The sequence below is a fragment of the Tamandua tetradactyla genome, chromosome 1 (genome assembly GCF_023851605.1).
Source record: "Tamandua tetradactyla isolate mTamTet1 chromosome 1, mTamTet1.pri, whole genome shotgun sequence".
In the NCBI taxonomy this organism is placed as follows: domain Eukaryota; kingdom Metazoa; phylum Chordata; class Mammalia; order Pilosa; family Myrmecophagidae; genus Tamandua; species Tamandua tetradactyla.
In genome coordinates this window covers 181,872,592-181,886,609 of record NC_135327.1, presented here as the reverse complement: position 1 = coordinate 181,886,609, position 14,018 = coordinate 181,872,592, and the positions used below count along the sequence as shown (strand labels likewise).

The window sequence follows — 14,018 nt, the reverse complement described above, 5'->3', positions numbered from 1 at the left end:
AAAGATAGATTATAACCTTCATGTTTGGTGCAGTTCCAGAGAGTGGGAAGACCTACCAACTAGACAACTTTCCTCCTCAGAATTAACTGAGTAGTTTCTCTTCCTGAGCTGTAGGACGTATCACCAGCTGTTCCTACAGTAGATGGTGCTCTTGTGCTGCCATCGAGTTTGCAGATAGGCATGTTGTCCCTGGCATCTCTGGTGTTTGGCTTGTTCTGGGGACAGCTGAACCTTTGGTCTTTGTCTCATGCAGGGCCTTGCAGACCCTGTTGTATGAAACTACTGGATAGGAGAAAGGGGAGCATTCCTTCTTCCCTCTTCAGACTGGCTCATTCTCTCAAGTTATCCATAGGGGAGTCTTTTTATTCTCACACCCCTTCTTTTAAAAATATCCCTGCGTTCGGTCATCATTGCCTTTGGGTTTTGTGTCATTGACTTCCTTTGCTCTCTTCATTTGCCTTTATCCATCAGGCTTCTTTTGTGGTGGCCTAGACCATCCTTATTTTCTTAGCAGACATGTAGCAGGTAGAAAGAAACCCTTCCTGGAGACAGCTGCATCTATCTGCTGCTTGTTTCCAATGTCCCCTATTTCAGAGAGCCCCTAAAATGAAAATCTTCCTCAGATAAGCTTATATTTCACTTTCTTTCCTAAAAAATTATGAAGCACATAGTTTCAAAAATAATGCCTCACTTGGAACGCTTCCTTTTTAAGGTAGTATTTGATCTTCAAGATCAAGACATGTAATAAATGATTTCTTTACAAAATTATCTTGAATTTTCCACTCTCTCCTCTCTTTGAGGGCTACGTTCTCCTAAGATAAAGGAAATACTCCTGAGTTCCTTATAATTAGGGTTGCCATTATAATTACTGTTTGTTTTAACTACAGCCATCAGGCCAGATCCAACCTGTTGCTTGTTTTTGTAAATAAAGCTTTATTGAAACAGCCATGCCAATTTGTTTGCACATTGCCTATGACTGCTTTCATGCTGCAACAGCAGTGCTGAGTAGGTGGCAGAGATTTTACTGCCTGGACTATTACAGGAAAAGTTTGCCAATCCCTAAAATATTTATTATGTAAACTAGAACACTTGTGAGAGTGAAAGGGGCACATTAATTATTATATTGGGACAGCAGGCATAAATTGGGATTGCCCTGGAGAAACTACAATCTATGATTATTTTGTATCTATAAAGCGCTGTAAAATAGAACCAAAATACATTCTTTCTCATGACTAAAGGCAAAAATGTTCATACTAATTTTTGAACAGTGGTGGGTTAATGTATTTCTCTACAAAGGAAGCAGCATTGAATAACAACAGTTGTCAGACTGGAGTTCAGGAGAATAGAATTCAAATTCCAGCTCAGAGAGCCTGGGTAAATCTCAACTTCTGTAGACCTCGGTTATCATTTGTGTACTATCCACATGTGAAACATGATGCTGGAGGTTGGGATATATAAAAATGATTAGGACCTCCTCCTGTTCTGCATGTTGTTGTTAGTCTAGCCTGCAAAATGAGGAGGCAAGGGCAGTGTAATGATGGCTTAGTGACAGAATTCTTGCCTGCCATGCCAGAGACCCAGGTTCCATTCCCGGAGCCTGCCCATGCCAAAAAAAAAAAAAAACAACTGAGGAGGCAAAAGAAGATGAAAGAACAGGAAGCTCTAATGTCATGGTTCTATAGCTTTGTGCCTTCTTTCAGGATTCATGGAACCAAAGAGCATTCAAGGGAACCTTCCTTCTCTAAAATTGTGACCTCTAAGGGTGAGATTGGCAATGACCAGAGCTCTTAGGGATTCTCCTCAAGTATGTATAAGATCCTTTTCCCACAGTAGAATCTGTTTGAGCTTGTGATGTTAGAAGTGACCATACCATTGTCTTTTTATAATGTAACTGTAGTTAGCTATGGAACCTCTGCTGGGGACATTTTTCGTCTTTGGAGATACACTCTTACCTACCAGTATGATGTTTTCCCAGACACAGTTTTTCTTCTCTCTCCCAATAGATTGTTAAACTACCAACCACAGCCTTCCTTATCTGATCCTGAAGAAAACCAAGGATTGAAGAAGGGCATGTGTGTTCACAAGGAAGGGTATTAACTCACAAATCATAGACCATCTGTGGGTCCCCAAATCCTTTTTAAAAATTCCTAGATGATAAATGTCACTTAGCAGAACCTTTCGTGGGCTGCATCTGTGTGGGAGAAACAGATTTACTGGGCCCAGATGTAATGTACATAGGAACGAGATTGTTGGGGGGTGTAGGGGGTGCAACAGTCGTAAATAGGAAAGCCTGAAAGAGGAGCCAAGATGGTGGCTTAGTGAGGTATGGGATTTAGTTCATCCTCTAGGGCGGCTAGTAAATAGCCAGGAACAGTACAGAACAACTGCTGGGGCCACATCAGTGACTGGACATACAGTATCCACCAGTCTGGACAAGCTGGGCTGGCTGCAAGCCCACCAGTACCCTGAGTCCCCCAGGCCATGGCAGCCGGTTCTCCTCCCCCACAGGCTGTTTCCCAGAGGGGGTAGGAAAGAGACTTTACTAGCAGCAAGTGGCTGAGCTCTACCAAGCTCCAATTTGTGGAATTAATTAACAAACTGTGACTATTAAATATAGTACAATGGTGCTTGTCCAAGCACCTGACCCTCTCACCAGGGCTTCCTGGCTTCCGTTATAGCTCAGGGCCCCTGTGCACTGAGAGAAAAGCCCTCTCTCCTTGGGCTGGACCACAAAAGAAAAAATATATATATAGTGCCTCAGTTTAGCTGAACCTTGAGTAGAAGCTGAGGTTGCTGTTTTTTGCCTCAGCACAGAGGGGTCGGGGCTAACAGAAAAAGAACGTAAAAAACAAAACAGTTTTTTTGGATTGGACAGCACAAGATACTTGAAAGGGTCTGGGCCCTGAGGGAAAGGTGGGGGCACATAGGACCTGGAGATAACCAGACAATATACCAACTTAAGCTCTTGATTGGCAAACCCAAGGAACTGGTGTCCTACTCTGAAAAGTAATTTCTTTTTTCTTCTCTTTTTTGTGGCTGTGTTTCTACAGCTTGACTGTTCTTTGGATAAAACTGCAAGCCTTCTCAGGCAGAATTAAGTTTGTTTGAGGGCTTGTCTGGAGGCTGTGCCTTCCCCAGGAGAGGGGTGGGGTCCAGCTCAAGTGGAATCCCTCCCTCAAGGAATTCAGACTCCAAGGTCTGGAAAACTGAAGCCATTACAGCCAGCCTACAACCTCTCCTCTTTCTCAACCACACTCCCAGCAGGGAGAGTCTCCTGAAGTTAAAGGTACCACATCACCTTATGCTGGTGGGACCGCACAGAGACAAGCACCACATACTGGGGAGGATAGGAAAGACACAGAGTCTAGAGGCTTCATAGGAAAGTCTTTCAACCTGCTGGGTCTCACCCTCAGGAAAAGCTGATATAGGTGACTCTTTCCTCCTGAGAGGAGGCCAGTTGGTCTGGGAAAATCTGGGTCTATAACACCTAAGTAGACCCTCCTAAGGAAAAAAAGAAAGGCACCATATAGGCAGGGCAAGAAACAAAAAACAAGAACTGAAGAATTCTGATCTGCTAAACAAAACTTAAGCTAGAGGTCTAGAATAGGCTGAACTGAATGCCAAAGAACAAATAGACAACAAAGTCATCCAGCAAGAAAATCCTAGGTAAAAAAAAGTGAAAACAATTCCAGAATAAACTAATTAAGGAAATTAAATGCCTAGACATCAGCAAAAAATAATGAATCATACTAGGAAAACTGAAGATGTGGCCCTGTCAGAGGAACAAACTAACAACTTAAATGAGAAACAAGAGTTGAAACAATTCAGAATGTTCGAACAGACGTGAAAAATCTTATCAAAAATCAAATCAGTGAATTGAGGGATGACATAAAGAAGGCAAACAAAAGAAGAAATCAAAAGTCTAAAAAAACATATCACAGAACTTATGGAAATGAAAGACACAGTAGAAGAGATGGAAATAAAAACCAATAGAAACCTACAATGTTAGATTTCAAGAGGCAGGAGATAGGATTAGTGAACTGGAGGACAGTACATCTGAAATCAGACAAGCAAAAGTATAGGAAAAAGAATGGAAAAATGTGGACAAAAGGATGGAAAATTATGAGCAGGAACTCAGAGAATTTAATGACAACATGAAGCACACAAATATACATGTTATGGATGTCCCAGAAGGAGAAGAGAAGGGGAAATGAGGAGAAAAACTAATGGAGGAAATTATCACTGAAAATTTTCCAACTCTTATGAAAGACTTAAAATTGCAGATCCAAGAAGTGCAGTGTACCCCAAACAGAATAGATCCAAATAGACATACTCCAAAACACTTACTAATCAGAATGTCATATGTCAAAGAGAAAGAGAGAGTTTTGAAAGCAGCAAGAGAAAAACAATCTGTCACATGCATGGGAAGCCCAATAAGACTATGCATAGATTTCTCAGCAGAAACTATGCAGGTGAGAAGACAGTGGTGTGGTGTATTTAAGATACTAAAAGAGAAAAACTGCCGACCAAGAATTCTGTATCCAGCAAAATTGTCCTTCAGAAATGAGGGGGAAATTAAAGCATTTTCAGACAAAAAATCACTGAGAGAATTTGTGACCAAGAGACTGGCTCTGCAAGAAATACTAGAGACAGATAGGAAAAGATAGCAGAGAGAGGTGCAGAAGAGAGTACAGAAAATGAAGGCTACCAGTAATGGTAAAAAGAAGGAAAATTAGCTATGACATATAAAATCCGATAGATAAAATGGTGGAAGAAAGAAAGTACTACCTTTACAGTGATAACACTAAATGTTAATGGATTAAACTCCCCAATCAAAAGACATAGACCGGCAGAATGGATTAAAAAACAGGACCCATCCATATGCTGTCTACAGGAAACACATCTTAGACTAAGGATAAACATAGGTTGAAAGTGAAAGGTTGGGAAAAGATATTTCATGCAAATAACAATCAGAAAAGAGCAGGAGTAGCTATACTAATATCCAATAATTAGACTTCAAATGTAAAACAGTTAAAAGAGACAGAGAAGGACACTATGTGTTAATAAAAGGAACAATTCAACAAGAAGACATAACAATCATAAATATTTCTGCACCGAGCCAGAGTCCTCCAAAATACATGAGGCAAACACTGAAAACACTAAAAAGAGAAATAGATACATCTACCATTACAGTTGGAGACTTCAATTCCCCACTCTCATGAATGGACAGAACATCTAGACAGAGGATCAATAAAGAAACAGAGAATTTGAATAATACAATAAATGAGCTAAAATTAACAGACATTTATAGAACGTTACACCCCACAACAGCAGGATACACCATTTTCTCAAGTACATATGGATCATTCTCAAGGGTAGACCATATGCTGGGTCACAAAGCAAGTCTCAATAACTTTAAAAAGATTAAAATCATAACCACTTTCTCAGATCATAAAGGAGTGTAGTTGGAAATCAATAATAGGCAGAGGGCCAGAAAATTCACAAATATATGGGGGCTCAACAACACACTCTTAAACTACCAGTGGGTCAAGGAAGAAGTTACAAGAGAAATCAGTAAATATCTTGAGGCAAATTAAAATGAAAACAGAACATATCAAATTTATGGGATGCAGCAAAGGCAGTGCTAAGAGGCAAATTTATTGCCTTTCATGCCTATATCAAAAAAGAAGAAAGAGCAAAAATCAATGAATTAACTGTCCACTTGGAAGAACTAGAGAAAGAACAGCAAGCTAACCCCAAAGCAAGCAAAAGGAAAGAAATAGCAAAGATTAGAGCAGAAATAAATAAAATTGAGAACAAAACAATCAAGAAAATCAGCAAACCCAGTAGTTGCTTCTATGAGAAAATCAGTCAGATTGATGGACCCTTAGTGAGTTTGACAAAAAGAAGACAGCGGATGCAAATAAATAAAATCGGAAATGGAAGAGGAGACATAACTACTGACCCTGCAGAAATAAAGGAGGTAATGAGAGGATACTATAAACAACTTTATGCTAATAAACTAGACAAAGTATATGAAATAGACAGCTTCCTAGAAAGGCGTGAACAACCAACATTGACTCAAGAAGAAATAGATTACCTCAACAAACCAATCACAAGTAAAGAAATTGAATTAGTCATTAAGAAACTCCCCCAAAAGAAAAGTCCAACACCAGATGGTTTCACATGTGAATTCTACCAAACATTCAAGAAAGGATTAGTACCAATCCTGCTCAAACTCTTCAAAAAAAATTGAAGAGGAGGGAAGGCTACCTATATTCTATGAAGCCAATATCACCCTCATACCAAAGCCAGACAAAAATACTACAAGAAAGGAAAATTAAAAAAAAAAAAAAGGAAAATTACAGACCAATCTCTCTAATGAATATAGATGCAAAAATCCTCAACAAAATTCTTGCAGAGCCAATCCAGCAGCACGTTAAAAGAATTATACACCATGACCAAGTAGGATTCATCCCAGATATGCAAGGATGGTTCAACTTAGAAAATCAATTAATGTAATACACCATATCAACATTAACAAATCAAAGCAGAAAAAACACATGATCATCTTGATTGATGCAGAAAAGGCATTTAACAAAATTCAACATCCTTTCTTCTTGAAAACACTTCAAAAGATAGGAATAGAAGGGAACTTCCTCAACATGAGAAAGGGAATGTATGAAAAACCCACAGCTAACATCATCCTCAACGGGGAAAACTGAAAACTTTCCCCCTAAGATCAGGAACAAGACAAGGATGTCCACTATCACCATTGTTGTTCAACATTGTGTTGAAAGTTCTAGCCAGAGCAATTAGACAAGAAAAAGAAATACAAGGCATTGGAAATTGGAAAGGGAAAAGTAAAACTCTCACTGTTTGCAGTTGATATGATACTCTATATTGAAAATGCTGAAAAATCCACAGCAAAACTACTAGAGCTAATGAAGGAGTACAACAAAGTGGCAGGTTACAAGATCAATGCTCAGAAATCTGTAGTGTTTCTGTATACTAGTAATGAACAATCTGAGGGGGAAGTCAAGAAAAAAATTCCATTTACAATTGCAACCAAAAGAATAAAATATTTAGGAATAAATTTAAGTAAAGAGAGAAAAGACCTATACAAAGAAAACTATAAGAAATTGCTAACAGAAATCACCAAAGACCTAAATAAATGGAAGGGCATACTGTGTTCATGGATTGGAAGGCTAAATATAGTTAAGATGTCCATTCTACCTAAATTGATTAGTAGATTCAATGCAATACCAATTAACATCCCAAAAACTTACTTTTCAGAAATAGAAAAACCAATAACCAAATTTACCTGGAAGGGTGGGGTGCCCCAAATAGCTAAAAATATCCTGAGAAAGAAAAATGAAGTTGGAGGTCTCATACTACCTGACTTTAGAGCATATTACAAAGCTACAGTGGTCAAAACAGCATGATACTGGCATAAAGATAGATATATCGACCAATGGAATCGAATAGAGTGCTCAGATATAGACCCTCTCATCTATGGACCATTGATCTTTGATAAGGCAGTCAAACCAACTCACCTGGGACAGAGCAGTCTCTTCAATAAATGGTGCCAAGAGAACTGGATAGCCATATGCAAAAGAATGAAAGAGGATCCATATCTCACACCTTATACGGAAATCAATTCAAAATCGATCAAAGACCTAAACATTAGGTCTAAGGCCATAAAACTTTTAGAAGAAAATGTAGGGAAATATCTTATAAATCTTATAATAGGAGGTGGTTTCCTAGATCTTACACCCAAAGCCTGAGCATTCAAGAAAGAAATAGATAAATGGGAACACCTCAAAATTAAACACTTTTCTGCATCAAAGAACTTTGTCAAGAAGGTAAAAAGACAGCGTACACAATGGGAGACAATATTTGGAAACAATATATCAGATAAGGGTCTGAATATATCCAGTATCCAGAATATATAATGAGATTGTTCAACTCCATAACAAAAAGACAACCCAATTACAAAATGGGCCAGAGACATGAAAAAACACTTCTCAGAAGAGGAAGTACAAATGGCCAGAAGGCACATGAAAAGATGCTCAACTTCCCTGGCTATTAGGGAAATGCAAATCAAAACCACAATGGGTTAGCATCTCACACCCACCAGAATGGCCATTATTGATAAAACAGAAAACGACAAGTGCAGGAGAGGATGTGGAGAAAGAGGCACACTTTTCCATTGCTGGTGGGAGTGTAAAATGGTACAATCGCTGAGGAAGGCAGTTTGGTGGTTCTTCAGGAAGCTAAGTATAGAATTGCCGTATGATCCGGCTATACCATTGCTAGGTATCTGTTTGGAGGACATGAGGGCAAGGACACAAGCAGGCATTTGCACATCAGTGTTTATAGCAGCATTATTTACAATTGCCAAGAGATGGAAACAGTCCACGTGTCCATCAACAGATGAGTGGCTGAACAAGCTGTAGTCTATACATATGATGAAATATTATGCAGCTGTAAGACAGAATAAAATTATGAAGGTATATAGCAACATGGATGGACCTTGAGGACATTATGCTCAGTGAGAGTAGCCAGAAACAAAAGGACAAATACTGTATTTTGTGTCACTGATATGAACTAACATTAATGAATGAACTTGGAGAATTTTGGTTAAGAACAGAGACCATCAGGAGATAGAAATAGGGTAGATTTTGGGTAATTGGAGCTGAAGGGATACAGATTGTGCAAAAGGACTGATTGTAAAAGTTCAGAAATGGATAGCACCATACTTCCTAACTGTAATACAATTATGTTAGAACACTGAATGAATGAAGCTGAATGTAAGAATGATAGAGCGAGGAGGGCTGGGGGCACAAATGAAATCAGAAGGAAAGATGGATGATAAGGCTGAGATGGTATAATCTAGGAATGCCTGGAGTGTACAAGGATATTGACTAAATGTACAAATTGAAAATGTTTTTTGTATGAGGGAGAACAAAGGAATATCAGTATTGTAGGATGCTGAAAATAGATGGTAATCCATATTTTAAAACTTTAACTTATGTGTGACACTAAAGCAAAAAGTGTTTATTTGGTATGAAATTTATATTTTGAATAGTGCATCTCCTAATATAACTTATATGGACAGTTTAATTGAACACCATAAGTACATGGAACACCATAAGTACCCTTGAATAGGGCATGAGATTTTGTAGGTTTGTCCAGAGTGATGCCGAGATGAATTCCAGAGTGATTTGAACAGTGAATAAATAACTATTTGCAAAGTCCCCTTGGGGTAATGATGAGATAGGGGGAAAATTCAACTTCCCCATGTGGAGAAGCCCTGATATTCTCACAAGCAGTGAGAACAACAAAATCAGTAGACCAAACTCTCAATCTTGGGGTTTGTTTATATGAAACATATCCCCACAAAAGATAGCCTAAGTTTACTTAAAATTAGACCTAAGAGTCACCCCCAGAGAACCTGTTTTGTTGCTCAGATGTGGCCTATCTCTCTCTCAGCCAACACGGCAAGCAAACTCACCGCCTTCCCCCCTCTGTACGTGGGACATGACTCCCAGGTGTGTAAACTTCCCTGGCAGCGTGGGACAGAAATTCTAGAATGAACTGGGACTCAGCATAAAGGGGCCGAGAAAACCTTTTTGACTGAAAGGGGGAAGAGAGAAATGAGACAAAATAACGTGTCAGTGGTTGAGAGATTTCAGAATCAAGAGTTTATCCTGGAGGTTATTCTTATACACATAACCCCTTTTTAGTTTAAGGTGTATTAGGGAGGTTAGAGGGAAGTGCCTAAAACTGTAGAGCTGTATTTCAGTAGCCGTGTTTCTTGAAGATGATTGTATAATGATACAGCTTTCGCAAGTGACTGCAATTGTGAAAACGTTGTTCTGATGCTCCTTTTATCTACGGTATGGACAGATGAGTAAAAAATATGGATTAAAAATAAATAAATAAGAGGGCGAACAAATGTTAAAATAAACTGGGTAGAGAGAAGTACAAGTGGTCAATGAGAGGAGAGGTGAGGGGTATGTGAGAGTTTGTTCTTTTTTCTTTTTATTTCTTTTTCTGAAGTGATGTAAATGTTCTGAGAAATGATCATGGTGTTGAGTGTACAACTATGTGATGATATTGTTAGCCATTGATTGCACACCAAATATGGAATGTTAATACATTAAGAATGTTTGCATTGTATGTTGATTGATTTTATTAATGAAAATGAAAAAAAAAATAGGAAAATCCTTGTCATCTCAAGAGGGCAGCAGAATTGACTGTTTCTGTGTAGGTGTGAGGGCCTAATGTTGCCAGAGTTTCTGATTCTGTGAAGAGAAGCCAGAAATCTGAGTTTTAATATGAAATTTCCAGTTTTAAAAAATATTGTTCTCTATTTTTAAAAACACTGTGCAGGCCAAACAAATCTGGTCTGTGGGCTGTTTGCAGATTTTCTAGTTCATAATAAGGTTTTCCTTCTGTTTGGAGTTAAGTAACTGGTGCCCTTAGTGTTTGGTGCTGGCATGAGTTATAACTAACTGGTCATCCATAATTAGACCATAATCATTAAGAAGCATTTTCCAGACAAGTGGCCAATATTAAGTATGTGTCTATGGAATTGAGTTTTTCTTTGTAATAGATTTACTGATCTACAGATCTGGGCATGTCTTTCCTGGCCCCTGGAGTAGAGTGATCAGCCAGCTGAGACAAACCATGGGCCAGCCGGGCCAGCAAAGCATTCTGGACAAATGGAGTTCATCCTTTCTCACAGAGGAAATGTGGTCACCAGCCTGTCCTGTAGAACTACTTCTCTTCTAGTTTCCAATTGTAGTTGCAGGGATAGTTGGGCTTATGGAGGCACTGAGACCAGAAAGTACTCTTCTTCCATTCTCTTTTTTTTGGCCTCTTAGGATTTACCCAGTACACATTGTGGCAACATTTTCTCATAAAGGAGTATCAGCAAATAAGTTTTAAAAAACCTTAATCCAATTTTACTTATATTCCCACCTCTTAAATAGTTGGTATAAGACATAATTTAAACCTGTCTTCCTGACTCATGTCATTCGGAGATACCTCAGTTTTAAAGATGCAAGGTTTCTGAGTAAGCAATCGCTGCTCTATACTATAGTTAATAGTTGTTGAGTTGTTTATACACACATACACATATAATTCTAACATCTTTATGAGTTTCAAATCTCCTGGGAGGGTATAGGGCTTTTTTCCTGTTAATACTCAGTAGACTGCGTTTTGTTTCTATAACTAAGGAAAGTGACTAGGTTTATTAGTGTATGGATTTTGAGACATTTCTGTTGACTTCTTAGAGGCTTTTAAAAGTATGTATGTATGTTAACAGGTACTTGACTGCATTTCAGATGGCTGAGTTTTTCTGAGAAAATGACTGTTCAGTGTTTTTACCTTTTCCTTTTTTCCCTTCTGTTCAGCTTTTTGTTCCCATTTAATGTAACATGTATTCCTCAGCTGTCATTTTAAAATTTTTATGGAAAACCTTTTCCTCAATGTCAGTGCAGATTAATTAAATACCATTTAAATGCCATTTTGGTCCTTTTGTTTTATTTTAGGGTTACCACAGAATGTCTTGTCTGATTCTTTCCTTTGGTATTTCCTCCCCTGTAGTCTGATCCTGACCTCCCAGCAGATGTGCAGACACCATCCTCAGCTGAGCTCGGAAGGTATCCAGTCTTGCCCTTCCCAGCATCCCAGTACATTCCACCCCAGCCGTCCATCGAGGAGGCTCGCCAGACCATGCACTCCCTCCTGGATGACGCCTTTGCCCTCGTGGCTCCCAGCAGCCAGCCAACCAGCGCCGTGGGTGCAGGCCCTGGGGTCCCAGCCGGCCTGCCTGTGAACAGCACCCCGTTTCGGGAAGAAAGACGAGCCACACAGTGGGGGTCCTTCTACAGCCCGGCTCAAACGGCCAGCAATCCATGCAGTGTAAGTGCTGGACTTCTGGAGTTCTCTCGTTGGCAAGATTTTGGAGTTTCATTGCCTAACTGCTTCACTTTCAGAATCCCTAAATTTTATTTGTTGAAGAATGTGGCAGGGAGAAGGGGGGATTTTGTAGAAGCATCTTCCTGGGTTCTTATGATTTTGTAACTGCCAAAACATACCCATTGATGTCTCCATGAAGGATACAGCTTAGAATGTGCTGAAATCATTTAACTTCTTGTACAACCACCTAAGTACTGGAAGGCCTTGAGGCTTTGGGAATGGATCAGCCAGTCCATAACCAGGCAGAGACAACCATTTACATATATTAGACTCTACCTTAGGAGTTGATATTTAAACATTCCATCTGCCTTTTTTAATCCTTTATTTTTGTTATACTCAGTTCATTCCTTTCAAATATACCTTCTCAAAACATGGAGAAGAAGTAAACTCAAGGAAGTAACACTATTTTCTGCTAATTTTAGATGAAATGTTTGAACCAGAAAATATGATTCTGGAGAGAAATTAATAGGTATTGATAGATATTAGAGTTCTCTAGAGAGACTGAACCATCAAACCATCTGGTTGTATGTTTGTGTGTGGGGAGCAAGTTGCTACATGGTACATCGTGGGAACACAGACTCAGGCACAACAGAAATTTTCAGCAAGTAACATCTTTATTATTTATATAACACAAAAGGCCCAAAAGTGCAAGGGAAGAGATCCCATCAAGGCTGACCTCCCACAGAGGCTAACTGCTGAGCTGAAGGCTGATGTATGGCAGCCCTGCATGCCCCACTTTGCATTGAAGAGGAGAGATTCTGTGTTGCTTGAACGTTGGGTATTTACATAACCCAACCAAGGGAGAAGGAGTCCTGCCATTGAGAATTCCCTTCCTGATACTCATCTGGGGCTGCTTATACCCGGTCTCTTGGTTTAAGGTCTGGTCAGGCCTTTTCCATTACATCTAACATCTCCTCCAGGCTGTGGAATGGAAACAGATGGAAACATCTGCGCACAGTAGGAAAAGAGGCAGAGGGTAGACGAGGCCTGGGATATGGCCACTGAGTGTGTGTCTGTGACTTCCCAGCAGTGAGTATGTATTTATCTGTTTGTTATTTTGAAGAATTGGCTCTCAGAATTGTAGAGGCTGGCAAGTCTGAATTTCATATGGCAGGTTGGAGGCTGAAAATTCCAAGAGGAGGGATGTGGAAGTCTTTCTCTGACTCTATAGGGGGCACCAGGGAGGGTTGGAGAGCTTAAAGCCAGAATTCCTTGTGATTCTTGACACCTTCAGTTCTCTGTTTCAAGACCTGCAGCTGATTGCATGAGGTCTACCCATATTGCTGAAGGTAGTCTCCTTTACTTAAAGTTAACCAATTGTAGATGCTATTCCTGTCTGTAAAATACCTCCACAATGACAGCTAGGCCAGTGTTTGACCAAACAATTGGACACTATAACTTAGCCAAGTCAACACATAAAATTAACCATCACAGTCACAATTTAATTTGTTCTTCAGAGAATGTTTATACTGGATTCCTTATTTTTTTATTACAAATGTTAAGGTGAGATTGGGTGCAGTACACATAAGTTAAGAGTTTTTAATCTCTGTAATTGGCTTGAATTTTCAGTGTGCCTTTAGTAATGGACTGTTTCCATTAGGGGGAGCAACCCTTGGAGCTCATGTAGGCCAACTGTTAAGTTCCTTTCCTACCATCCTGAGTGGAAAAACCTCATAGTTCAGAAAGCATCAGTTAGGGTTTTGCCTTAGTAACCAGACAAAATTTTCCCCAGGTTAAAAGCCACTGCCTAAAAAGTATAAAAACAAGACCTGAATTCAAACAAAGCTCAAGGATATTTATAGTAAAGCAAACAAAATTATATATCATCCAACAGGGTAAAATTAACAATGCCTGGCATCTAATCAAAACTAACCAGGCAAACGAAGAAACTGGAAAATACACCCATAAAAAAGATTAAGATAAATTAATTGTAACTGACCCAAAAATGCACATGATAAAACTAGTAATCTAAGATATTAAAAGTATTATTATAATAGAGTTCCAGATATTCAAGATGCTAGAGGAAA

At 39.2% G+C, this 14,018-nt stretch overlaps 1 protein-coding gene across 1 annotated transcript in view; it reads left to right on the top strand.

The window, feature by feature from the left end:
- Positions 1 to 14,018, top strand: part of KIAA1549 (KIAA1549 ortholog) — a 178,198-nt gene that overhangs the window by 128,492 nt on the left and 35,688 nt on the right. The window contains exon 18 of the mRNA XM_077159029.1: positions 11,617 to 11,934. Coding sequence (XP_077015144.1) covers positions 11,617 to 11,934 — 318 coding nt within the window. The remainder of the gene's footprint in view (positions 1 to 11,616; positions 11,935 to 14,018) is intronic.